The 26114-nt window shown below is 38.0% G+C and overlaps 2 protein-coding genes across 9 annotated transcripts in view; one reads left to right on the forward strand and one right to left on the reverse strand.

The window, feature by feature from the left end:
- PNPase (polyribonucleotide nucleotidyltransferase 1) overlaps positions 1-1949 on the forward strand; it is an 18101-nt gene extending 16152 nt beyond the window's left edge. For all 3 annotated transcript variants that reach the window (XM_067123322.1, XM_067123323.1, XM_067123324.1), the window contains exon 13: positions 1746-1949. In XM_067123322.1, the coding sequence (XP_066979423.1) occupies positions 1746-1910 (165 nt within the window). In that variant the 3' untranslated portion in view covers positions 1911-1949. The remainder of the gene's footprint in view (positions 1-1745) is intronic.
- P5cr (Pyrroline 5-carboyxlate reductase) lies at positions 1942-20763 on the reverse strand. Of its 6 annotated transcripts, none has more exons than XR_010856449.1 (10): positions 13688-13826; positions 10293-10696; positions 7033-7164; positions 6265-6357; positions 4971-5122; positions 4271-4352; positions 3934-4073; positions 3644-3730; positions 2764-3392; positions 1942-2715 (listed from the first exon to the last, which is right to left on the reverse strand). XR_010856449.1 is itself a non-coding variant. In XM_067123327.1 (10 exons), the coding sequence occupies exons 2-10, from the start codon at positions 10615-10617 to the stop codon at positions 2468-2470; spliced, it is 1203 nt and encodes a 400-aa protein (XP_066979428.1). In that variant the 5' UTR covers positions 10618-10696; positions 14539-15124; the 3' UTR covers positions 1942-2467. The 6 variants fall into 6 exon arrangements, 4 of the variants coding, with proteins under 4 accessions (XP_066979428.1, XP_066979427.1, XP_066979426.1 ...); XM_067123327.1 differs by lacking the exon at positions 13688-13826 and adding an exon at positions 14539-15124 and having other exon boundaries at positions 1942-2534; positions 3268-3392; XM_067123326.1 differs by having other exon boundaries at positions 1942-2534; positions 3268-3392; positions 13688-13947.
- Positions 20764-26114: the final 5351 nt, after the last annotated feature.

Consider the following 26114-nt stretch of genomic DNA (forward strand, 5'->3'; position numbering starts at 1 on the left):
GAAGACTGCTTCAAAGACTGCCCTCCTGCCCCACGTAGCGCGCACCATCTCGCTAGTAGATGAATAAATGTCATTGACTCAGATGGTTAGCAGCAGTCAGAGTCTTCTTATACCAACTCCATAGATTTGGTTCTTGAATATAACTTTGCCTGTATCTTCTGCCATACCTTCCAGAAATTCATGATGCTGATGGAAGAAGAAATGTCCATGTTGAATAATTGTCACATCATTCTTGAGCTTGAGATTGGCTATTACCTGCCATCCCACAGTATAAAATGTGCTTGGAAGGAGTGGGAGGAAATGACTCTTGACATGGGTTCCTTTGTTCCGAGTCTCCTCGGAAAGAAAGAAGCAGTTGAATTGAACTTGATGGAATTGAAGGCAGTCATTTGAAGTTAATGCACTCATGTTGGCCATTGCTGGACTGGTTGCTCTGGTCACACTGACCATTCCTAGACCAGGCTAGGCTGAGGTTCTCTCTGATGAACAGGATTTTCATTGATTGGATCAGTCATTGCTGATGATTGGGCTTTTTTATTTGTCAAAGGGAAACACAAAACTGTGAGGAAATATTCTGTTGTCACTTATCAGGCAGTGCTATAACTGGCATAACACAAGGAGTGGCTGGTCACTTATTACTGTGAAGCTTCCAGCCACTTTTGTTTTTTGCAAGCTATTGCATTGCCTGATGAGTGGCAACAGAATATTTCCTCAGTCTTTTGCTCCCCTTTGGCAAATAAACTGAATTATCAGCATGACTGATTAGATCAAGATGTTCCTGAGGCGGAACATTGTTCCAGCACTTAAGAGGAGAATTTAGTATAGGAATACTCGCATGGAAGAGAATGCTTGCTGAGCCCTGCATGAAGCAATCTTGGACGCATTACAATCGCTTGTCCACTGATGACAGAGAAGTGTTCTAAGCAGCCAGGGTATGATTGTAACACCTTTAAATCCTTTCCCTTCCATCCATAGATTGACTGGTAGGATGTCAATGGTGGTGTTGGCCAGCAGCAGGTCATTCATCTTCCTGGTAATGTGTCAAGTCTTCTGGCATCAGCACCAAAATTTAAGCTTCTCTGTGTGATGAATGTCTCGCAGATCCAGTCTGTGACCTGTGAGAAGGAAGCTTCCTCCTGCTTTGTCTGAGCTGCCTCTGTTTTCCTCAACAGAGAGAGATTTCTACTAGACAGGTGTCATGACAACACTGGATGAACTTGAGGCCTCTTTCAAGAGGGGGGGAGAATGGCTTAGGTCCAAACATAAGCTCTTCAGTTGTCTGTATTTTCAGTGTCCACAATTGGAGGGACCATGGAGATTGCAGGCAAAGGAGAACTTTGTCTCTGGAAAGAAGTTTGTTCCTGATAGATCACCAACTGTTACTCTTGAATTTCTTTAAGTCCAAGGCAGCGATAGTCAATTCTGTGTTCACTTAACTTGGGCACACTTGCCCTTCTTCCTTCTGGAGGATGTCATATGCTTTTATACCTGTTCCAAGTTCCCTCAGACTAGGGAAGGGCATTCCACACATACCACTTCATTCATAATAACCCTGAACTTGCCTCAGGGCTTCACTCGAAGTGGAAAGGGACCAGACACAGTACACCAATATGTAACTTCCGAGTTCCTGCTAATATATAACAAAGAGATGGATACCTTCTCAAATACAGCATAGCTCATAACCTTAACATGCTTACTGCACTGACAGAGGAATGATAGAACTAAAGGATATTCTCTTCTTACAGATTCAACATCCAAGTGCCCTAGATTTAACTGTTGGTCAACAGATAAAGGTAAAGTATTTTGGGCGGGACCCTGCCACAGGACAAATGAGACTATCTCGGCGAGCTATACAGGCCTCTACAAATGCTGTAAAAAATCTTCATAAATCGGAACCTACAAATGTATAATTTTCTAAACTTTTGTAAATAAAATTAAATATTACATAAGAGTTGCTTTATTACATCTTTTTTAAACTTTTGACAATAACAAAATTAAAATGGTAATTGCTCCCTTAAAGACTATCCAGAAACGTATGTACACCACAAATGTTTTGATTGTTGAATGGGTATTATTAAAAACTTAATTTTGTTTCAAGGGACTCTAAACTCTGAATTTCAAACCATGGCTTACAGTTCCCTATACCTAAAGTGAAAGAACTAAAGCAAAAGTACACTAGATCCAGTAAATAAACTTATAGACTGATCAACAAAAAAGAAACTGACATTATGTGTTAAAGTATCAGAATAACCATAACATGTTTAAAAACAATACATACTTCCAATATGTAAACCAACAACTGATGAATCTTTAACACAAGTATAAACAAAGGCTGACCATGTGCAACAAACTTCTTACCCTTTCATTTACATCAAGACACTAGTTTTACTGATCACAAGACCTTGTCATTTTGCCAATGTGATATGCGGTTCACATGATGGTGCTCTTACATAGGTGTGACAGGATCTTAGCTTTTGTTACCCAGTTCCTTGGACCGATTTGCTGAAGCTTCAACTGCAGACATAAGAGCATTTCTGAAATATTTAAAATTCTTGTCAAACTATGCAGTGTAAAAAGCACAAAAAAGAGAATAACCCTCAAAGAATGGTTAAATGATTGAAAACAAAGACACTGCACTAACTGTTAACATCTAAATAGCTTATCCTATTTTTAAATTTAATAGCCTAGAACTACAGTGACGTGATTTCTAACTACCTGCAGTAACTCCTCAGCTTATCACATACTGTAGTGATTTCTAACTACCTGCAGTAACTCCTCAGCTTATCACATACTGTAGTGATTTCTCACTACCTGCAGTAACTCCTCAGCTTATCACATATGATGAAATCACACTTTGTTGTGTTTCAGGTACATTATTAAGAATAAGAGTTTTATGCTAGGCAGCCTTTTTAAAAATTCTGTATTTTGCAGATAAATCATTTTAAACAATGTAAGTGTAAAGATTTATGGAATGAATGTTCTGCTGTGGTCACAATAGCTGAAGAAGAATTTGTTACCGAGCATATTCTCCCACTGTGGCCTGAAGGCCAGACCCAGAGGAAATGATAAGTGAGGGGCCACTAAACTCAAGTCGGAAGCACTGGCAACTTGTTATGCTACTAATTTCAAGACGGCAACTCGATCGTTATTACCTGTGTAAAACTACAGTTAGGAGTAAAATTTAGTTTTGCAAGTTCCAAAAAAAAAACCTGTTACATACCTTGATATGAGATTTTTTATCACAACAGACACGAACGCAATACTTACCTAAATCCATTTTTCTCTAAAGAATGCATTGCTGTTATAGTTGTGCCACCGGGGGAACATACTTCGTCCTTCAACTGCCCTGGATGTTTGCCTGTTTGCAAGACCATGGAAGCTGCTCCTTTCACCTATGGAAAAAGTACTTTTTGGGTGAATCTTAGCCTTCTCATTAAAAAATTCTCAATTATTTACTGAAAGCCAATCAACCAAACATTGGTTTCGCAATAGCTGATACATACAAAATTTTGTTCAGATATCGATAACCTTTATCCATTAGGATATACTTGTATAAAAAAAAAAATTCCTTAATTATTGTACAGAAAATCCTCAAGGGAAATCTTAAAACATGCTCATTGTTTAAACATCCACCACAACTTACCGTGTGAGCAGCAAGATGCTGTGAAAGGTGTCGTGGTAATCCCATTTTCACCCCACCATCAGCAAGGGCTTCAATCGCTGCATAAATCTGAAACAAAGTAATGTTGCATTTCCTCTGCTCGTACATGTCATTCAGAAGGCACATCAAAAACTGGACATCATAAACCAGAGTTCACTGATGTCCAACAACAGTGACAGATGGTACAACACTATATATATATATATCACCCCCAAACCAATAAGATATAATAAGCTACAATCCTGTAAACTGATAAAATTATCCACACTTACATACGCAGGTCCTGAACCTGCCAGTCCACATGCAGCATCCATTTGGTATTCAGGTACTTCAGCACAGAAACCAACTGAATGTAATACGGAATATACCACTTTGGCATCACTCTCATTTGTATTGGTTCCCATAGTGTATACTGAAAATTTTTTTTTAAAAAGTAATTATTTACTTCACCCTTTCACCATCATAAAATTATCCACAATGAACAATGCAAAACAAACCAGAAAATTGCAAGGCTTATTGCAAATCTAATGATTTCACATTGCAATTCTACAATTAAGTCTAATTTTAACGACAATACTCTATGCAACTGGAAATATTTTAAACACTTACCACAACAGCCTTGACCAACCATGCATGGAGTGTTGGGCATAGTACGCACAACACGTGGAGCATCAATGAGGGAACCCAGTAACTAGAAAATAAAAAACATTAAAAATTAGCCTTAACAACAAAACAATTAATTTCTTTACTGTATTTTTAATGAAGCCACGTTTTGGTATTTTTAACGAAGCCACGTTTTGTTATATTTCCAACTCAATATCTATGCATGCATTTTCTACATATATTTCTACTAACTTCAACAATACAATCTTCATTATACAACAAAAAATTATTAGGAGGAAATACATGGAGAGAGAGAGCTCCCTCAAAAGTTACAGACAGTTGAACTTATGATAAAGTATATCACTAACTTTCAATTCTTAATTATTTGTAAACTTTACCTTCCTGAAGTCTATACAGGAATTTATAAGTAATTTTGGATATTAAAGAGAAAATCAGAGGCAAATAACAGATATGGATAATAGCGTAAACAAATTATTGTGATGGCATCCCAAGATACAAAACCAATTTCTGCGTCTTGGGAGGCAAAGCAAACACCACTTCTGGGAATGTTTCCAAGGCAAACACATCTAAATTTACCATGTAACAGACAAGTACCACCACAGTCCAGACTAATTCATTAGGGAATCACTTCAATTTTCAAGTTAACTTTTCAACTTATTTACGCTTCCTGTCACAAACATCTTACCTGCTCCAGCGTACAAATGTCAAATCCGGTGACGACAGAGATGAACAGCGGACTGTGGTCCCTTTCTAGTGGATCTAGTCCTTCAATCATTTCCGTCAGCAGGTGTGGTTTGACACACAGGAAAATTATGTCACACTCTTTCACTAATCTGTCTTAAAAAAATGATTATTTGTATGCCGTACCGTAACGAGGTGTATTCTTTTATATAACTTAGTGACTCCGAGAATTAAATAGGGAAAGAATCAATTGCCTTATTATTACTGCTAATCAACATGCATTTTGTATGCAAGAACATGCACTTCTCTTCCCTTCAAAACACATTCAAGCAGTAAAATTCTTAATCTCCACCTAATGGTTAATCTTGGTTCTTAACTTCTGCTTAGCATACAACGTTGCTATAAATACACCTAACCTAATGAATTGAAAACATTTATCAAAATTCCTTCAGAAATTTTATGAAGACTAAGTTAGCTGTTTAAAAAATATCACCATCAATAAATAATTACTGGAATGAGGATAACATAAAATTAACCCTAATCAGGTCCATTATGTGAACGAAAAAGTTATGACAGTGGCAAGGGGACCATTAACTGCAACTCATAAGGTTAATAATCAGTCCCAATCCATTTCTTTTACAAGCTTTATCCATCATATTTTTACTAACTTGAAACCATCTAAATGTATTATGTCATTATTTTCCCAATACACAATAAAACCCCCATACTCGCGTTCTCACGATTCGCGGACTCACGCAGTCACGGGTTTCTTTATGGAACATATCTACCCATTATTTGCGGAAAATTCCCCCATCTGCGGTATTTTTCACTGAGAAATATTCACTAATTACTGTATTTTCATATAATTTTCATGAATAAATGCACTTTTTGTGATAAAACAAAATGCTCGGGTATAAGCATTTTTACACGGTTTTTGTGTTTAAACTATCAAAATGGGCAGTTCTAAGTGTTTTTAGAGGGGTTTTAAGTATTTGCGGATTTTAGCTATTCACGGGTGTGTGTGTGTGTGTGTGGGACGCATCCCCCGCGAATACGGGGGTTCACTGTACACACATAAAACTTATGGATACGAAAAGTAACAGAGCACAGTACTAAAAATCAAAATCTTAGGAGATGAATCTCTAACAAGTATGAAAGAGTAATTAAAATCTTCTAGTATATTACAGATGAGTGATTATTTTACGTAAACAGTACATGAAATTAAATAATCCAAAAATTCAGATATACAAATCATAATGAACACTGCAAAATATGGTCAATCAAATTTTTATACTTACTGTTATCATTTGTAGTCCGCATCCCTGACGGTAATTTTTCCAAATTTCGATTTGATGGAGCACTTGCCATTAGCAAGTGCGCTTCTACTAATCCTGGAATACGACATACCCATGTATTTCACAAGATACACATTTATTTTTTTCAAATAAAAATATCGCAAATTCGTAAATACATCACATGATTCTTACTAAAAATGGCAAAGTTCACTATAAATCACTGTACTGTACAGGTTTAATATAATGGTATATATACAGTATATGGATAGATATTGGAAAAATAACAACGATGTCCCTTTTGTATGGATGCGTTAGTATCCAAGATTTTTTCTTTGCTTTTAATCATATGTCAATTCTGCTACAGTTCAGTAATCTACATTTTAAATGATTCTATCTTGAGTACAGTATAGTCAGTATTATGAACCAATACTCTGCCCACTGATTTTACTCAAAAGGGTAAAATTGCATCAACCTGGCAAAGTACCTCAAGTGGGAAGTTTTATTTCAAATGTTAAGGGCAAGAACATCATTACTGCTTTTTTCTTTAGCCTAAGAATTTAAAGTACTTATACCACAAACTTTTCAGCATAGCAATTATGGGCCGACTCTGGATAAAACCGGTAGTTTCAATCCAACACCCTTTAATGCTTGTTTTTCCCAGGCTACTATATCTCAAAAGAATACTGCGACAAACATGCAATATCCATCTGAGGTCTCAACTACTATGACCTACTATGTAAAACTTCTCATAAAGTGGTTAAACCAACTAACCTTTGGCAAGGAATGAATTCATGAGAGCCTGAGCCATATTCCCAGCACCAATGAAGCCAATGCTTGCAGGGATAATGACCTCTTTTCCTGAAGGTGCTGGGGATGCTGCGCCATCTTGGTGAACTGGCACAACTGAAAAGTACATCACATTATAAGCAGGAAGATTAACACAACATTTACTAAGAGCTACAATTAGATATTACATTTAAATATTGTAATTACCCAAAATAATATAGTACAGGAAATGTTTCTGCCCCCAATTCTAGTTGGAATGAAATACTATACAAGGAAGTTAGATTCATCATCTATCCTGTCCTTCAGTACATTAATGCAATCAAAGTCTACAATGAGAGAGAGAGAGAGAGAGAGAGAGAGAGAGAGAGAGAGAGAGAGAGAGAGAGAGAGAGAGAGAGAGAGAGAGAGAGAGAGAGAGAGAGAGAGTGTGTGTGTGTGTGTGTGTGTGTGTGTTCCAAGACCTGCTGCCAAAGTAAAAAAATCCCGTAAGATTCAAATCCCGTAAGATTGAAATCCCATGTAAAATGGTGTAGCACCTGCATAGGGTACTTGCATAATCACTATAATGCAAACTAAGTCATCTCTACATTACTAGTAATACTTAAAAGCACTGTACAAGTTCTGCAAATACAACTGCTGTTACGTGGTTTTCTTACAAGAATGGATAGAAAGTCTGAGCGAATTCAGTACTGACATAACATCGTAACCCTAATCACATACATACCACACATCAACAACTACTAACATTTTCTTGTATTGACTTACAAAATTGCTTTCACCTAATGACCTGAAACAGATACTTAAACACAGAATTACTGTTAATACAACAACAAAAATATTATTAACAAAGAAATAGCGATTAATTCTCTCACTCACTAGTTTAATTTATGCTAATGTGAAATTAACAGTTTTTCTATTAGGATAAACCTTGTGGGATGCTTTTTTTTTTTCCCCTCTGAAGACGTCTTCCTTGATGCATACCATGAAGTAGTTTGCAAAATGTCTACCAAAGGGAAGCCTACCACAGTACCATCTACTGTATATGTTTAGACATGAAGTCCCTACGATATCTGAAGGAAGCCTCTTTGGTACAAATGCCTAGAAGAGTTCTCAGGGCCTCTGAGAGGTTGACTGAAGAGGTAGAATCATTTTCATTTACTATCATGATCCTATCAATAGGCATGTTCATGAAGAGGAACTCTTCATCTAGGGAGGTGATGATGTTTCTGGTGTTGTTACTTCCAGGAATTTGGCAGAAGAGGCATACTGAGGCAGGAAGGTATGAATGACACCCAGATATGTGCCAAACTCCTCCTCAGTTGGTACGTGGGGGTGGGGATCTGGCTAATAATAGGGCAAGGTGGGCTGCCAGCTGTGTATATGGCCTACGACATTGTCATCTATCTTGGGGAGTTTGACAGTGTCATGAAAGCTGTTGCCCACCTCTGGTGTTTGATATCGCCTGCTATGATCTTCATGACTTTAATTTCATTCTGCGGAACAGTATTGATCTTTGCAAAGCACAGTAGTCCTCTCTCCAAATGAAAACATGTCAAACTCTTGGCTGCAATGATATGTTCGTGTAGGAGCAAACAGCTTTGATGGTTGTCTCTCATCTTGGTTGAAACACTGGTCTGCATTAATGCTTCTTCTCTTCTCCAAAACCGAGTTGAAATTTTCTTCCAGCCTCAATTTATTGTATTCCTAAGGAGTCTCCTACTATTTTTTCCTACCCTAAAGATTACACATAGCCGACTGTTCAGATATATTAATACACTATAAATCTTAAATTCAAAGTAAAGGTTGGTATCATGCACGCAAACCAATAGGTTAAGAGCTGTCTAGTATTTATGATACAAATTTTTTAAATTGCATGGAGAATTAAAACAACAATAATTCCCAACAAAGTAAAAACAAATATAAATGAAATTCAAAACTTAACACAGGTAGCATCAGAGTTACACAGATGGGTCAATGACAGAGCAAGTACATTGTATGTACCTGTAGTCTTAGCAAAAGTATATAAGTGATAAAAAAACTTGTTTCCAATTGACAAAATCTCAGATATCAAAGCACTCAAGATAAGACAGCAGCAACTGACCAAACGTATAAATATCCAAGTTAAAGTAAAAAGTCATGGCATTAAATATTCTTTAATCAATTCAAAAATATTCAAAATAAAAATACCTCAACTGAGACCTAGATACTGGGCATTGAAAACCAAAAACCGAATTTCTGCTAAATATTCATAGACTGCACTTGGATCACCATAATAATTTGGAGGCAAAGTAGAAAAGTATTATAAGTACTAGTTTTTACAGACACCAAGGCCAATCAGAGAAAAAAGTAAGTAATAATCTGCTACTGACATCACAAGATAACAGAATGAACATGTACCGCCCTGCTTTCATTAGAGAGAGTAAAAAGAAAGTTTGCTAAAGAGCGTGTGTCGAAACAAACAGGGAGGCTACAGAAGTTACAATAAAAAAGCAAAGGAAACACCAATTTGCATCGCAAAAATAACAGAAGGATGAACTTGATTCAACACAACAATGGCAAGAATGGACACGGCAAAAATACTGTAGGTGAGAAATGAAGACAACAAAAGACAAATGCAGCGAACAGACAACTGCATGGGTAGAACACCACAGACCAAAAGAAATAACTTGCACTGTGAAGCAAAAATTATTTTGCGTTCGGATCGGATGCTGGACCCAACATTAAGACATCAATATAATATTTCACTTGATGGTCTAGAATAATGGACCACAGTCATTCTTGATAAGGGATTACCAGTGCTGGGTCCTTTGTGTGACCCACTAGGTGGAACCAAAGCATCTTTGCAGCATCTTATAGGCAATGACTGCATTACTTTCTGCCTTTTTCTTCTCAGCTGTTCTCTTCAGTCTTTTCTCATGAGCAGTCCAGTCCAACCTCTTAGAAATTTACCTAGTTTCATTTTTCACCTCATTCATACACAATTGCTTCCCACAGGCCCTACGAGAGTTTTGTAAGTACGAGAAGACGAAAGGTAACAAAAAATTAAGGTGACAGAAGTGCAGCCGTGGGCCAAATTGGAAACAGCAAAGGAACTTGAGTGTTAGACTTTCTACAGTGCCATGCACGACACTTTCAAAATGGTATTTCCTGTAAAACTTTCACAACCTTGCTCTTTTTTCTTCATATTCAACAATATGTAAAGTTAAACAAGATTTCTAAAGCCATCAATTCACATCTTCACTTACATGGTGGTTGATGGCTTCTAGTTTTGCTTCGATGAATAAAGCTGAAATCTTCGCCATTATCATTTTTTAATCCCACACCTTGCATGGACCAATCCTCGTCACTGGGATGGCAAAGTCGCTGTGCACTTTGAGGGTTGGCTGCTCTTTTATGCTTGGACGTTTCTGAATGTTTCATAATGTCGAAAACTTTTGCTGTGATGCTACATTTGCAGTATTTGCAAAAACATCTATAATCATTGCCTTCTACTTTTTCCAGCCACTTCTCAAATCTTTTATCTTTGAGCCACTCCAACTTGAATCGTTGCGCATATTTCTTCTTTGTCATTATTACAGACAACCGTCAACACTGTCCTCTGCAGATTTCTACTGTGGAGTTCTTCAGTTATATTAATATGGTGCATCACCTAAAAATAAATTGATTTCCAACTCAAACTTTGACAGACTATATGTAATATCATAACACAAAAGACACCACTCAAAAACTAAAACAGACAAGATATAGAATCTAGATGTCAAAATTAAGGTTTAAATTCCACTACACCATTTATTTGTTCAAAAACCACTTGCGTACAATGGTAAAGCACAAACCAAAGCATGAATAAGAAAGACAACCAGTTTTAATGCACTGATACTGTACTAAAATATTAAATATCATATAAACACAGAAACAAGAGGAATATCCATGAAGTTATGATAAAGAATTACAGTGACTTAAAAAGTAGCTAATTCCTCCAGAGCCTTTCAGTAATGTGGTATACTTTGAAAATAACTACTTCAGTCCATCTACCACACTAAACTTTTCCCATATATTTAATGATACTTAAATTAGACTAAAAATTCTCCAGATCATTTGATCATGATGCAAGTATTGTACATAAACACAAAAGCAGCCTTCAAGGATATGTAACTGGCATTTGTTCTATAAACATAACAAAATAAATTCAGTCATATTAAACAGTATGACACTTAATATGCTAAACCTACACTGATTTAAGGCAGCCAACTGAAATACTGTTCGATAAATGATACATATCGCCTATGTATATTGTATACATTACAGTATATTGAATAAACAACACACCAATGACACATAATAAGGTATGGCTTCCACACATGGAGCAAATACTGACGAACTAAGTTTGTAAATGTGAGAATGGAATTGTTGCTCAGAGCAAGAACCGAACCAAACCAAGCACGTTTGGCTTTGGCTCATAACCCTGTATTGTAGCTACATTTACTGCACACTGTACAGAGTAATACTAAACCCACAAAGCTGACAAACTACAGGAAGTCCCTGGTTATCGGTGGGGGTTCCGTTCATGACAGTGTAACGATAACCGAAAAGCAGCGATGATAGTGCTGGTCCCTAGTTATTGGCACTGATAACTGAGGATCGGAGCCGATAATGGAGATCGGCGCTGATAACTGGAGATTGGTGTCAAAAATCCAGTTATCATTGTCGCTAGACAAGCGCCGTAAAACTGGACAGCCGATAACTGGGGACTGCCTGTATATTCTTTTCACGGTCATCAAGCAACGTGTACAGAACCCTGAACAGCTAAGAAAAAACTGTTCAGAGGACAGTACTGCATCTTATCTAGACCAGAAATAAAGTCCCGCCCCCTTTTTTTTCAAACTACCTTACTTTACAGCCTGAATGTTGATGCTTCTGTCACCGAGTGACTATTTTAATGAGAACTGTGCGCCAGCCTGTATCTCAAAACTAAGTCCCTGTGCTTAACAAGGAGAACAGTACAGTAAATGATTATCACCACCAACAAACAGCACTGACAGGGGCTTAACCAGGAGAACAGTACAGTAAATGATTATCACCACCAACAAACAGCACTGAAGCCGAAACATCAAAGAATCACCAATTCAAGCTAAGAACTATACCAATTTTGCCATCTACGGACCACATTTTCTAGTTTTCAAATCTGAACCTCACTTTGATTTGCCATTCTGCCATCAAGCAACTTGAGACCAAATGTTGTGCATACAGGCAAGTTTCAAAACGAAAATGATTTTACACTGCTGAGATATATGCTGAAACTAGCCCAACAGATAACCAATTTATACAATTCCTAAACAGTGACACTTTACTCCTAGGCTCTGTACTGTAAACGGTATCCATTTTGAAAGTGACATTTCCACATTCAAACTTTACCTCACACTGCTCATTTTTCTAAAACTGCCACAAATAATCTTCTATGTACAGTACTTCAATAACTTTCACCCAATATATTCTGCAACTAAATAACAAAAATAGTCATACAGGGGACTCAGCAGCAATAAAGCTATAAAATTTAAGTAACCCAGGTCTCTGAGCAACAAGCAACATCTGTTCTGCCACTAAACATTATTTCTTTCATCTTAAAAGACCAAATGGGAGTTCGGGCAGAAAAACGACAAAAAGAGAGTAGAAAGAGGTACTTTTATAGTAATCTAACCCCAAAAACGGAAACAATGACCCAAAACATTGACGTTCTTTTCTCCGTGTTTATCCAGGCTACACACATGATCCATTTATTTTTCCAAATGCTTCATAAGTGGTAGAGGTAGAGGAAAGTCATACATGAATAGTCCATCCCAACGATGATGGTTTGATATTCAAAGCACAAATTAAACAGATGGAAAAGTATTTACTTCAAGTTCCTGGACAAAAATTACCCTCCAGGGGCCTAATTAAAAATTTCTGTATTACAAAAATTTACGCTACCTTAAAAATCTTGTACCAAATTAAAAATTCTAATTCCTTTAGACATTTTTACAGTCAGTTGTTCCAAAAGGTACAAGTGGAAGCCATGAATTTTAAAATTACCCATTACTGCCACCAAAAACAGCAAGCCTTGCCTTGTAAAAAATTATGGGCTATCCACGGATTTTATATCTCCTCGCCGATTAAAAATTTTCCCATGTACACACTACCACAGCCATATGTTATCCAAAGACAAAGGTTTAAGCCTTAAAATATGTTGTATTGCATTTTCAATGTGTTTAGCAACCCCGATTCCTGCTGAAAGTCAAAGATCGTATTAGACAATGCAAAATTTGCAGATAGCTGGTGCATCTCCTGTTAAATGTAGTAAAAAATGTACAACTACGCTAGGCCACTGCATTCAACTAGGTTACCATACAACAGCCTAGCCTAACCCGGTTACCTTGATTATTCAATGGTAGCCTATGAAAAATCGTGTAACCCTCTGGAGCCGAGTACTTGCATAATAACTCATCAATCCGCCACATGGACGGAAATACTATCTTTCCATTTATATGAATACCCTACACGCCTTATATATCTCGCCTAACCTGCCGTCAAGGGGTCACTTATTATGTCACATTTTATACTAAAAAATCCCAATATATATCAATTAAAGTTATGGTTGATATCTTGCCTGTATCGGCTTCGGGCTGTGCATCATCACCGGATACACCCATCGCGGCTCTCTGAGAACTCAATCGGCGTTTTTCCCTTCACTTATCGATCGGTCTCCTTCTGTCACAAAGGCGACACCAACTGTGAATGTAGTGACAACCACGATCAGCTGATCAGGGGGTCCAGCAGAGGTCCACAATGCCCGAAAATTTTCGCCATAACCCGATGCGCCGAAAAGCCGCAAGCGCGTGGCCAGAAATAGCGACGTCAGTGTTTTGCGTTACCTTCGGGGATATTTCGAGTAGATTCGCGTCCATCTTGTTTCTTGATAGATGAGGGTTATATTTCCGTGATATTTAGCTTATCGTGTTTTATATTCAGAAGCGAGACTGAAATAGTTTGCAATAACAAGCACCGGAGTATTTCACAGCCGAGGGAATTGGTTCAGCCATATATTTCGAAATCGTCTTCCATATTTTTTTCTGCAATTTACTTGAGTTACGCTGGTCAAATCTGAATGAAAATTAATAAAACAATGCAAATAACATTCTATTTGGCTGTACTAATGAAAATTACGTGAATCATAACGGGAGCGTCACAACACAGAAAATTGGAAGACCGAGATTTGCGCTAGTTTCGCGAATTTCGCGAGTTCAAATGCGCTACATAGGCTAAGCGTAGCCAAGCCGAAAGCTTTCACCCAACAACTAACGATTTTCCCCTACTCTAATCCCTGGCTGCACCTACATTCTAGACCTGAAATCGTACAGAGACAGTGACAGTCACAACAAATTACACGTATCCTTGCAAACAAATATATAAATTATACAGTTAACATTAATGAACACACAAAAACGCACTCATTATTACCCTCTACTAGAGTCTTATTCATCGGCGTAACTGCCACCGGCGACGTCAACATGCTCGACCGAAAGTGCTTCTTGTGACATGCAGATTTGGCATGTTTAAGGAGTTCAGACTTGCCGACCACCAGTTCCTTGTCGCAGGCTCTGCAATAAGCCCTGTACTCATTCCTGCCAGGACTCAGCCATCCTCGCGCCCAATGTTCCTTCTCCCACTCCTTCCTGTATCTTTGGCCGCGGTACTGTTTTTCCGTGGCGCCGGACATGCTTGGGGCTATGTTATTACACCGGTTTATCCAAATTCAAATAGAATCACTGTCTGAGATGGATTTGGGAAGCTTAAATCACACGCAAACTCGACTTGATGGCTGTAGCCATGAGGACGCGAACTTGTTTGGGCTATAGACAAGTCACATCGATTCCGTCGGCAGTTACTTTCCGAGACCTAATTTCATTTAGGGACAAACTTCAAGCTAAGTACAGTTAATTTGTCACTACCGGTTTCTCCTCGCTAATACTCAACGGCATCCAGGGATATTCAGCGTTCCATGCAACTCTCACCTCACTCGATCGGTAAACCTGATACTGGATCTATTCTTCTTCTTTTGATGTTATATCGAGCCAGCCATGTTCTTTTGTTTCCTTTATATTCTATTTTGTTTCTTTCGTGTTCTCAGTGTATGGTTTGATTTGCTTCCTAGCAGCAATGCGTGTGAGCTACGGTCAACCCTTAAGTTGCTTGAAAAAACGGGTTTAGAGACTTATTTAATACTAAACCCTCTTATTCCCGTCATTCTTATGAACTTAAATGGCAGACAACAAGTTTATTCGATTTTTGAACCATATATAGGCTATCATTTCTATTACGACAAAGGAAACGTATACCCACGCCTGATTTTAGTTGATTCGCTAACTTTCCCCTACGCAAAACAGATTTCTGCCCTACAATTTCCCTATCCCCACCAGACACCACATTTACCCTACGCGTAGCAACACTGTGAGGCTTTCCAGATGGGCGGCACTGGACCGTGATAGGCGGTAATATTTCAATTCTTACGTCTCGGAGGAAGTCATCTCAAACAGCAGAAAAATATTCTACATCCATTTAGGCAACAGCCCGTTGCAATATTTGCATTCAGTAAATATACCACAGAATTTTTCATTTCTGGCATGTGGCATGGGAGAGGCTTTGCCTTTACAACGGCGCCGCAGTCACTCGTGAGATATTTTTTGGGTTACTGTAACACTGAAGTACTGTATCTTTCATAAAGTTTCCATAATAATTGAATATACTGTATATACAGTACATACACACACACACACACACACATATATATATATATATATATATATATATATATATATATATATATATATATATATATATATAGAGAGAGAGAGAGAGAGAGAGAGAGAGAGAGAGAGAGAGAGAGAGAGAGAGAGAGAGAGAGCACCTAACTTAACCTAAGAACCTGTATTTCCTTGCACCATCAGTGTCCTCAGATGAAACATGCAAGTTTAACAGAATGGATAACTTGTAATAATATATTAGGGTCCAATTTCCACAAAGAACACTTTTTCATTTTACACAGGGGTTAGGCTAAGCCAATAATAGTAAAAAAAAACATGAATTCTTTCTGTAGTCACTTATGCTAAAAGAATAAAATGCTATGCCCTGTTAAATAATGTACTGTTAAATAATGTACTATATAATGAAAGTGTTAATGTACTATATAATTAAAATGTTAAATAATGTACTATATAATGAAAACACAAGCAAAAACAACATAAACTTGGCAATGAAATAACTAAAGCTTGTGAAGGAATGACAAATCAATTTCTTGCTGAAGCTGACTCAAGTATAACATCAAAGGTTGAATCATGATGACTGCATAATATATTTCCTAATGGGGTTTGAATGGAAAGTTAATCTAATTTCAAATACTTCCTGGTTAACTGGAAAAGATTTCATGAGTTTCCTATGCCCAACTTGATCTATAATGAATACTGGTATTACTACACAGGTCTCCACAGAAAACTTAACCATACACAGTTTTGTACATGTGCTATTTTTATTCCTACCATTATTTTAAGCTCTTAAAAAAATACTTCTAGCCAATTAAAACAAAGATTTTTCAGGGTTAAGCTTCCATGTTTTGAGACTCCGCCCACTTTTCACGCCAACATTCAATTCTCAGATGGCTTCCGTGATTCATGTGTTGCAGATTTGGTCTGAAATATCACTACCAATTTCTGTAACAATATTGCAGGAGCCAAATAATTTCTAAAAGATCAAGGAGTAATCCCATACGACTGAACGACTGACCTGCCAAAAGTTGAGTGTCTATGAACCTCACTTGAATCAGTGGTAATGTAATCGTTTGGTAAAAGTTTCTAGGACGGTGAAATATCACAAGTGATTTTTCCTATGTCCAAGGAAAAGGTTCATCTTGAGGCTTGGAAAATCTTCCACTTCATTATTCACTTCCTTCAACAAGGAAAATCTTCCACTTCATTATTCACTTCCTTCAACAAAGTGAATCTCATGTCCACCACTATAAGGAGTGGTGACATCACTACTTTTTTTTTGTAAAAGCTGACAAAATGGAGCCCAACAAGAAGGGTGAATTTATTTGTCTTGGTACTCTGTCAACTGCCTTTTCAAGAATCATGAATATGTGGTAAGATCTCCTCTTTGCATGATAATTTTCCTGCGATTATCTCTTTATAAAGGCTATTTCAACTGCTGATCTCTAGTGAGAAGCCACATGACAACTGTCAATTTTAGCCATTTTCCAAAGCCTTTACGCTAGCACCTTTTCCAACATTCTTACACGTTCAAGTAGTTACTTCTGTAACTTTAACACTGGAATTCATCCCCTTTTCCTGAGCATGCCATTGCAGTTAGGTTCTTTTCCCCATCTTCTGGTTCCATCTTCTCCTTTGTCAGGTTTTCATACAGTACATATTCAAGTAAGGACATGGATGACTGTATCTGCAACTTTCATCAAGTCACTTGTTATTCTGGGCAGTCTTGGGGCTTTTCCATTTTTCTGTCAAGTTTTCAAAGTATTGCGTCCATATACTAGTATCTTTTTATATTCAATTTGATTTCTACAATTTTTACATATATGGTGGATTTCAATTAATTTTGATAGGCAAAGGGGAAAACAAAAATGCGTGAATTGCAACAACAGCCATGATGAAATATGATTAAAACACTGAAGCAACAGCTCAGTAAACACAATACCAAATATGGATAAGCTTGGTAAAGACATAATACTCTATACCAACTTGGAATCATGTGTATAATCACTACGTCAAGATGAAATAATATATAAGGCAGGTCAATATGGCAACGATAATTAAGAGGATATATCCTACCTGTCCGGGAGGCCAGTAATCCACTTAGCCCTCCATAAGAGCAATGCCAAAAGTACTTGCAGGGAAAAATCCTAACCTTACCTAACCTAAGGCACAGCATCCTACCCAATCAAGAAGGGTTTTGCCCACCCGGGACCCCCTTACCTGACTTTCTACTTTTGTTTACCTCAAGTGCTTTACTGCTTCTCTAACAACATTATGGCAGACAGATATCACTCTGTAACTGGCTGATACAAAGGGAATAAATCCATTATATGCATTTACAAAAATTGCCATGAGCGAAAATCTGTTGTACTGTACTTGACACGATAGAAAGAAAATTCAATACAGAAGTTATGGAGAATTTATTCATCATTACTGTTATTCATACGATAAACCCTATTCAAATGGAACAAGCGTACAGGGGGCCACTGACTTGACATTCAAGCTTTCAAAGGATAGGGCACTCATTAGAATGAAGTTACGGAAGATAATAAGGCATACAGGAAGAAGAGATGAATTATTAGAGAAGGAAAAGATACTTAAAAAATTAACAGATACATAGATACAAAATAAACTATTAAAATACATGACGAATTGCTTTAGGATATAGAAATAATAAGTAAACTTCAAGTGGGTAATGGTGGTAAAAAAACCAAGGTAGATCCAGATGCTAAGACTAATTCAGGTCAGAGTAATATCAATACTTAGACATAATCCCACATAAAAAGCCTTGTGTTACAAAGATTCTTATATTGCAATAACTTAATTTTTTTGCTAACATGGATTTAATCCCACCAGATTTCTGCCACAGGGAAATTTTGTTTGTGCTAAATTTTCCTCACATTAACACTTGGTTAGCATTCATTTTCTCCATGCAGTCATTACTATATAAAGTAAAATTATTCTATATAATAAGATATTTGTTTAGGATCGGTCTTTCCCTGACAAGCAGTGTTATTGATTTTTCTATACATATGATACTTTTAATCAACTTTTATTACATTTTCTATGAATAGCATAATGCCATCAGAATTTTTATAATGTAAATAACAATAACAGTCAAATAATGGCAATTATCGCTTTTCCCTTATTGGGATTTGAAAGTGACCTTACTGATACGTAAGATATCTACATTTCAACGTAGGGGTTACAAAGGAAGTTTTATTATTTTACATTGGCTAATACATAGGTTATATTTATTCTGGTCCTTTTTATACTCAGTTCATAGCCTAACTTCCATAGAATGAAAAAAAAAAAAAAAAAAAAGCTTGGTCTTAATGCCATAAAATGAAAGAAAAAGAAGACCAATACTTTATAACTATCATGGAATGACAAACTCTGGCTGGTACAATTTGAGTGAAAAGCCCTCAATTATTTTGTTGGTAATGCTATCTTAAACCGAATTACTTCAAGTCTTCCATGAACGAGAGTGTCCTTTTAAAATAAATGTAGGTTATGTAGCCTACTAACTCTGTGGTAAGTTAAGGAGGTTGTGCCCCCAGCCACATAGAATCCAGCATGTTAGGTTAGGTTAGGATCTACCCTCGTAATTACCAGTGACACCCTTTCTAGCCTAGCTCAGGTTAAGGTCCCAAGTGTGCGATTGGGGTTAAAATCCCACGCCAGGAAAGACTCAACACGCTAAGTTAGGTTAGGTAGGGTGTATCCCAATAACTGAGTGTCACGCTTTTTAACAAAGGTTAAGAAGATCCAAGGGCCCTGGGTATCTCCCTCATACAAGAGGGACCAATTGCCCTACGTTAGGTTATGTGGGGTCAAGATGCATCCCTATAATCAACATTTCCACATTTTTAGGCTTTTGAAGTTCGTTCTAATCGGTACTCACTTTACTGAACATTTTTTTTAACCTGATTTACGATAATGGTCGCAAAATGAATAAAAATGAGGAAAGAAATCTGAAGAATATATGCTAGCAGTTTATATATACGGTTCTTGTGTTCGCTATTACCTTTTAAATTATAAAATCTTTTACGATAACGGTCGATCTTTTCTTTAAAATGTGCTACCTCGAAGTCCAGACTTCTTGGGTTAAAACTGTGTTAGGATAAAACTTAAAATTTGTGAGAAGCTTCGAAAAAACGTTGTTACGTTACCCCGCTGGAAACAAAAAACGTCGCGGGGGTTACGTTACGTTCTCGCAACCCGAACGGGGCTATACCGCCACATAGCCACTGGACATCAATTTAAACAAACAATACTTCACATATAAATTAAATACATGATAATGGGGGCATTTATACTCACCTATGACTTCTTGCGAGCTGTTTTTCTGCGAGGGGAACGTGATGACAATGTTGTTGGAGGAAACGTTCTCCACGTAATTCGGAGGCATTTGAAGTTCGGCGGGGATCTCGGGCCTGACGGTGGAGAAGTTACGGTGGTGTTTCTTGGTCTTGTTGTGGGTCCTCATGTCCGTCAGGTGCGCCCGGATCTTTTTCTTGCAGTACTTGCACCAGACATAGCGGGTGTCCATTTTCAAGGGATGAATCCAGTCCTTGACTTCGGGGATCGTCAGCCATCGCTCGTTGAATTTCCGAGGGTACCTGTAACCACCTCCCGCCGGCGTCTCCCTTTTGATCTTCTTCTTCGGGGGCTCGTCGTCTTCGTCCTCGTCTTCGGTGATTTCCTGCTCGATGTCGACGTGTGCCACGGGCACATCGTCCTCGGGTTCAGGGGTCGCGTCCTTTTCGATCTTGATAGCAGGAGCTACGCGCCGACGTTCGCTGCGTTTCAGACTCATCGTGGCTAGATCACGCCAAGGCCGCCAGCCACGGGCTTTGTTTACCGCCAGAGATCGAGTGAGGCAGGCGGGCGAGTTTCGCCTCCAAGTGGATACGTTGTTGGTGTGCCAACAGGTGGCTGAGACAGATTTGCACGAATAATGTTGGCGTATGTGTTCAGATTTATACATAAACTGGACGTTTGTAATGAAAAATATACCCTCAAATTGGACGTTTATACACACAAAGGTGTTTACGTTACTGTCCATACACAAAACGCTGTTCAGTCCAAGACCAGCGTTTGTGTGCATGTTCCCAACATGTGGCTAACACATTGCACAAACAAATACTGATGTATTTGGTGAAGTGTATACACACAAACTGGATGTTTATATTGTTTTATGTCTACAAAACACGATTCTGTCAGAGACCATGTATGTATGTGTGCGTACCAAGTCGTTGGTTAACAGGTTGCCTAAACAAATATTTACGTTTGTGGAGAAATGTATACGCAAATAGTACACTTTTACTACTCTCTGTCTACAAAATAGAATTCAGAAAGAGACCAGTGTGTGTGTGATTGTGTGTGTGGGGTGTGTGTGTGTGCGTGTGTGTGTACCCAACAACAGGTGGCTATGACAGATTGCATATAAACAGATATTGGCGTATATGATAAAATGTACAGTATACATACAAACTACATGCTTATATTGCACGGACATTGGTTTGAAAGACGTTCGCCTGGGAACGTTTTAACATTAATCAACGTTCTTCATAAAAGGATGTAGCTTGTGAACGTTTACCTAGAAACGTTCTCGTTTCTAGGTAAACGAGTTGGTAACCGCTAATTTGTAACCACTAAGACCTCCAACCATTTAAAGGAAAGCTTAGCTTAGCTTAGTTTATTCTCTCGGCGCCTCTGGGAATGTTTGCACATTTTAAATAATAATAATAATAATAATAGAATGATTAAGTTGTTATTTTCAGCATAAGTTTTGAAATGTATACATATGTGTATTTGCTAAAACTTTGTTTACGCACATTCTGTAAAAGATCATTTCGAGAATAAACATTGCAGGCAAAAACTCTGAGGCAAAGCAACATGACAATAGATGGCGCTAGTTACTCAACGCCATACTATTTGTCCCCGTTTTCTTATCTTAGTATTTCGTGGTCGCGCTCTCAGCACCATCTACCGCTAAGGCGCTGTAATCACGAAAACAGAGTCTTCTATTTTACAAATCATCTTTGGTTATGAACGCTATATCTTATGTTTACCACTGTTATTTTCTTGATTCGTAAAGGCAGCCATATTCGCGCGCTGTTAATAATGTTTCTCTTTGAGTTTGCGAATGTGGCTTTGGCTAGATGAAGTAGGAGGAGTAGAAAATGCTGTTTACGGAGTTTCAGACTCATGTTTTGAGTTCTGGTAATAAACATGTCTCAATAGAATTCTCGCCGTTATCACGCCCGTAGCTTAAAGGCTGTCGTAGGTTTTGATGTTTTAACAAGCCGGAGACAAATCGTTAACATCAGGATGTACGGTAATAATTGATTAAAATTACGTGTACGCTATTCTCACTGCAACTTAAATTAAATAAAAACTGGACAAGCGGATCTGCCGTGTAGTTATTTTTCTTAATGGCTGATAGATGTCTTGGTGATTACCACACGTCACTCACGAATATTTTTATTTCTTAATGAATATCGTCACGAAGTAATTCCATTATTTAAAATCAACTTTCCAATCCTTTCACATATTTGCCTACTTGTCCCCTTGCTAAGGTCTTGTATTTTCTATTTATGGGGAATATGAAGAACGGACCAACAGATTTTGATGACGCTAGGTTGAAAGAAGAGTCATACATGATGATTGACTTCGCGTGGATGCTGATAAAGAGACAACGATTTGTCGCCATAGGAACCATCTCGCCTCTTATCTATTTGGACATTTATCTCCCTTGAGGAAAGAACGAGGACTGTTAGATAAAATGACAACTTCTTGTTATGGGGACTTGTGTGCAATTTAGCTTTACTGGCTTTGCTCAGGTTGATGTAAGTACAATTTATACCTAATTGTTGTTAACTATTATATTGGTTTTGTGGTTGTTACTTAATATCAGTTACTTATATTCTGTTGCATTCATTTGTTACTTACTATTAATAGTGAAATTCAGTTATTCAATGCAGATTAGTTTTTAGTCCTTACTCTTTCATAACTGTTTCCTTTACTTTTTTTGGTCACTGATGATAAAAAGTGCTTTAGTATGCTGTATAGATTTCATCATTAACTACTTTGTAGTTATGGGAAGAGAAAATACATGCAGTAAGCCTACTGTGATACAAACTGAATTGGGAGAAGACACTGAGTTCTCAAAACCTTAACGTATTACGAAAAAGCGTGATCACAAATAAAACCACTTCCAGAACGTGGAATTTCCTTGCCTCCTCAGTGTTTCTGAATTCAGTTAACCAGCATATCTATAAAAGCAGGTTAGTTATTATTTGAAAAGTTCGTTAACTTACTTTGCACCTACCGAGTACAGCGAAGGCAGCCATAATGATCTATTTGCCGAGTCATTTTCTATCGTCTCCCACTTGGCCACTTCCCACAGTGTTGCCTTCTTTTCCAGTTCTCTGATTTCAGTCACGTACGTAAAATAATGCATTCTTCTCACCTGTAGCACTTCGTTCTATTTGTGTACAATTCTCAAGTCTTGTGGCAGTAACGCAAACCAGATTATGAATTTCAACTTCGTTAACGAGGACTGGCCTCTGATATGTAATCATAGGGCAGTTCTTAACTATGTATTATGGTGTTTTTCTAGTGTATAGCAATCTCTGCTTGACATCGTATTACACCAAGAAGACCTAATTGTATTTTGACGATGGCAGACGAGGCTTCTCCCGCTTCAACCGTTTCAGTAATCCAGTCTTGATTGGTTTTGTTTGAGGAAAGACGGTATGAAGTCTTGTTGATAAAGTACATTTATTTGAAAGGAAAGTGATAAATCTCCGGGCTTTTGTTTGATAAGACCCTTTTACCCACCTTTCCGAGCAAATGCTCAATAAAGGATGGGTGTAGGACTAATTACCTCTTCATGAAAGCAGCTGGTAAATAAATGGACTTGGGATGTGGGAGACCAGCTTGTTTAAACTAAATCAAAGGACGTCCTCCAAGGAGTACTTGACAGACCGTGTCTCTGATTGGATAATGGACAGTTTGACAACCATGGCCTACACTAGTACTGTGAAACGAGGAAGGCCAAGTTCATAGTCTCTGTGAGATGGCTTTTCTGTCCCTGTACTAGGGGAATGAAGGAACAATCATCTAATCACCAGGTCAATGTTGAGTCACTGAAAAATCCTAGCAAACACCAGGAACACAGAACCGTTTTTGGAATGGTTTCTCCCGTTGGACGCATGCAATTAGCTATGCAAGTTGCAAAACCCCTTGCATACATCTTTTGCCACTTTCACGGGAAATCAGTTACCAATACACAATTCACTATACTTCCATATTTCAGATGACTTGATGTACTTAAGAGGCAGCCTAGAAGTTTGTCTTCTCCTACTTCTGTTTACAGAGGGCATCAATAATGAAGTCTCTCTCCACCAGTAGACAGAGGGCAGCACTTGCCACATCTCGGTGGCCAAAGCAAGAGTTGTGAATGGACTTTCCCATGCTTTTAACAGACATCCTTTTATTAATTTCCACCAAGGCTCAAAATTCTCCGTAAGTCACGTGTCAAAGGCTTCACCGCAACTTCTAAGCACTCATTGCTTCCTGCGTTAATGCTATCCAGCCATCCCTACATGAAGATCGTTATTACTGAGAGATACACAATGTACAGCTATCTCAGTAAGAAACTCGCTTTCGTGACTTGTTGAAGGAATGGAGCAGACTTATTATTTTGTAACTAACACGTCTGGTACAATTCAAAGTGAACACGTCAAACTTTATTAATTGCTAACAACAAAAAATGTAAGAGTTTTTGCCATTTCTGGGGATCAAGAAGAAAAATGCACACTAAGGTTCACTGATTCCGAGATTTATTCAAAGCACTGTGTGATGATAAGTTTGTTATCAGTGACAGATTCATGTGCCCCTCAAAACTACAAACTACTGAAATTTGACAAGGACTCTTGCTTGTTAACAATCTCATGAAAGGACAGTTATCTCTGACCGTTTCGTCTTCCCAACAAGCGTTTCTATGTAGGGTTTTCCCATAATAGGGCGAGATGCCTTGCAAGTCCTTTCCGTTCTTTTTCCTTAGCTCCCATGAGGTCTAAGTCCTCAATGACGTATGTTTTCCCTGATCTGGGTCTTTTCATTGGTTGACATCCTGTCACTTCCATATCTTCTACTTCTCTAACTACCTGCTCATTTTACCAGCTCAACTGCCATATGTACAATGCCCTAAAAGTGAAAACTGCAGTATCTGCAAAATTTTCGAAACTGAGAGATGTTATCTATTGGGCTCGTGAAATGCTAATACACAAGTTACTGCCGTTTCAGAATGATTCTTCATTTAGGGGGTCCCATTGGCAGTATCTGCAAAATCTGTAGTAAGGCAAGGGAAAACTGCAGTATACCATTTTTCTCAGTTTCGTAATTTTTGCAGATACTACAGTCTTCCATTTTAGGGCAGTACAGTACTTTTGTCTTAGCGAATTAAGTCTGGTCTCTGCACACATCTCTGGTACATCTTTATTTGTAACGTTGTGTTCCTACCATTACCCTTGAAGCTACACCTCTACAGACACTCACCTATTTAACTTGTTGATACCCACATCCCTGCTACAAGCAAAAACACTGCCTTACAAATACATCATGACCAGCAGACTCTTTCCACTTCAGCTCCTCTAATACAAGCCGGAGTTAAAAATTCTTCGCTTCACTCACACTTTCTAATCCTGAGCATCTTCTGTAAAACCATCTGTTACATTTGGCGTATGATACAGTATCGTATTCTTGCCTATATCTCGAACAACATGTCCAGTCAACGGCCATTCGTCATTTCTGGTCGCCATAATGCTGGTTTTGCTTATAGATTTTCAGTCCCTTCTCCTGTTCAGTTTTTTAACATTTTTTAAGCACTTCCAAGACCTCTTCCTTTGATATGACTGTTCACAGCTGATCATCTCCAACAGAGTGGTTCCCAGGGCTCCCTTTTCTATACTTCTTTGCAGCTTCCCTAATACTAGGATTCTTCTTGCTGGAAATGTTCATTCGTAATTCCTGTTATCTTTGTTTCTCAGCTTCTGCTTCAATTCTCTTGGCCCTACCTTCTCATCTTCTTTCAGTGTAGTGTCTCTCTTTTCAGTCTCCCTCGTCAGAATAAAACCGGCGATTGAGCTTCTCAGTTCATTCTGTGGTTGCCAATGTCAGTCTGGGCCTCTTGTCTGCTTCACCATGTCCATATAGGTCTCCTGCCACCACCATACTCTTTATTATGACAAAGAAATTCAAAGC

Source organism: Macrobrachium rosenbergii, chromosome 21, assembly GCF_040412425.1.
Source record: "Macrobrachium rosenbergii isolate ZJJX-2024 chromosome 21, ASM4041242v1, whole genome shotgun sequence".
NCBI classification, from domain to species: Eukaryota; Metazoa; Arthropoda; class Malacostraca; order Decapoda; family Palaemonidae; genus Macrobrachium; species Macrobrachium rosenbergii.

Bases quoted from the DNA above. Each gene is read 5' to 3' on its own strand.
- P5cr (XM_067123325.1), bottom strand. From the start codon at position 20,658: ATGAGTCTGAAACGCAGCGAACGTCGGCGCGTAGCTCCTGCTATCAAG. The intron at 5,123-6,264 runs GTAAGTATAAAA...CATTTTTTTAAG, and splicing joins GCGGACTACAAATGATAACA to ACAGATTAGTGAAAGAGTGT. The intron at 4,074-4,270 runs GTAAGTGTTTAA...AAAAATTTTCAG, and splicing joins GGTTGGTCAAGGCTGTTGTG to TATACACTATGGGAACCAAT.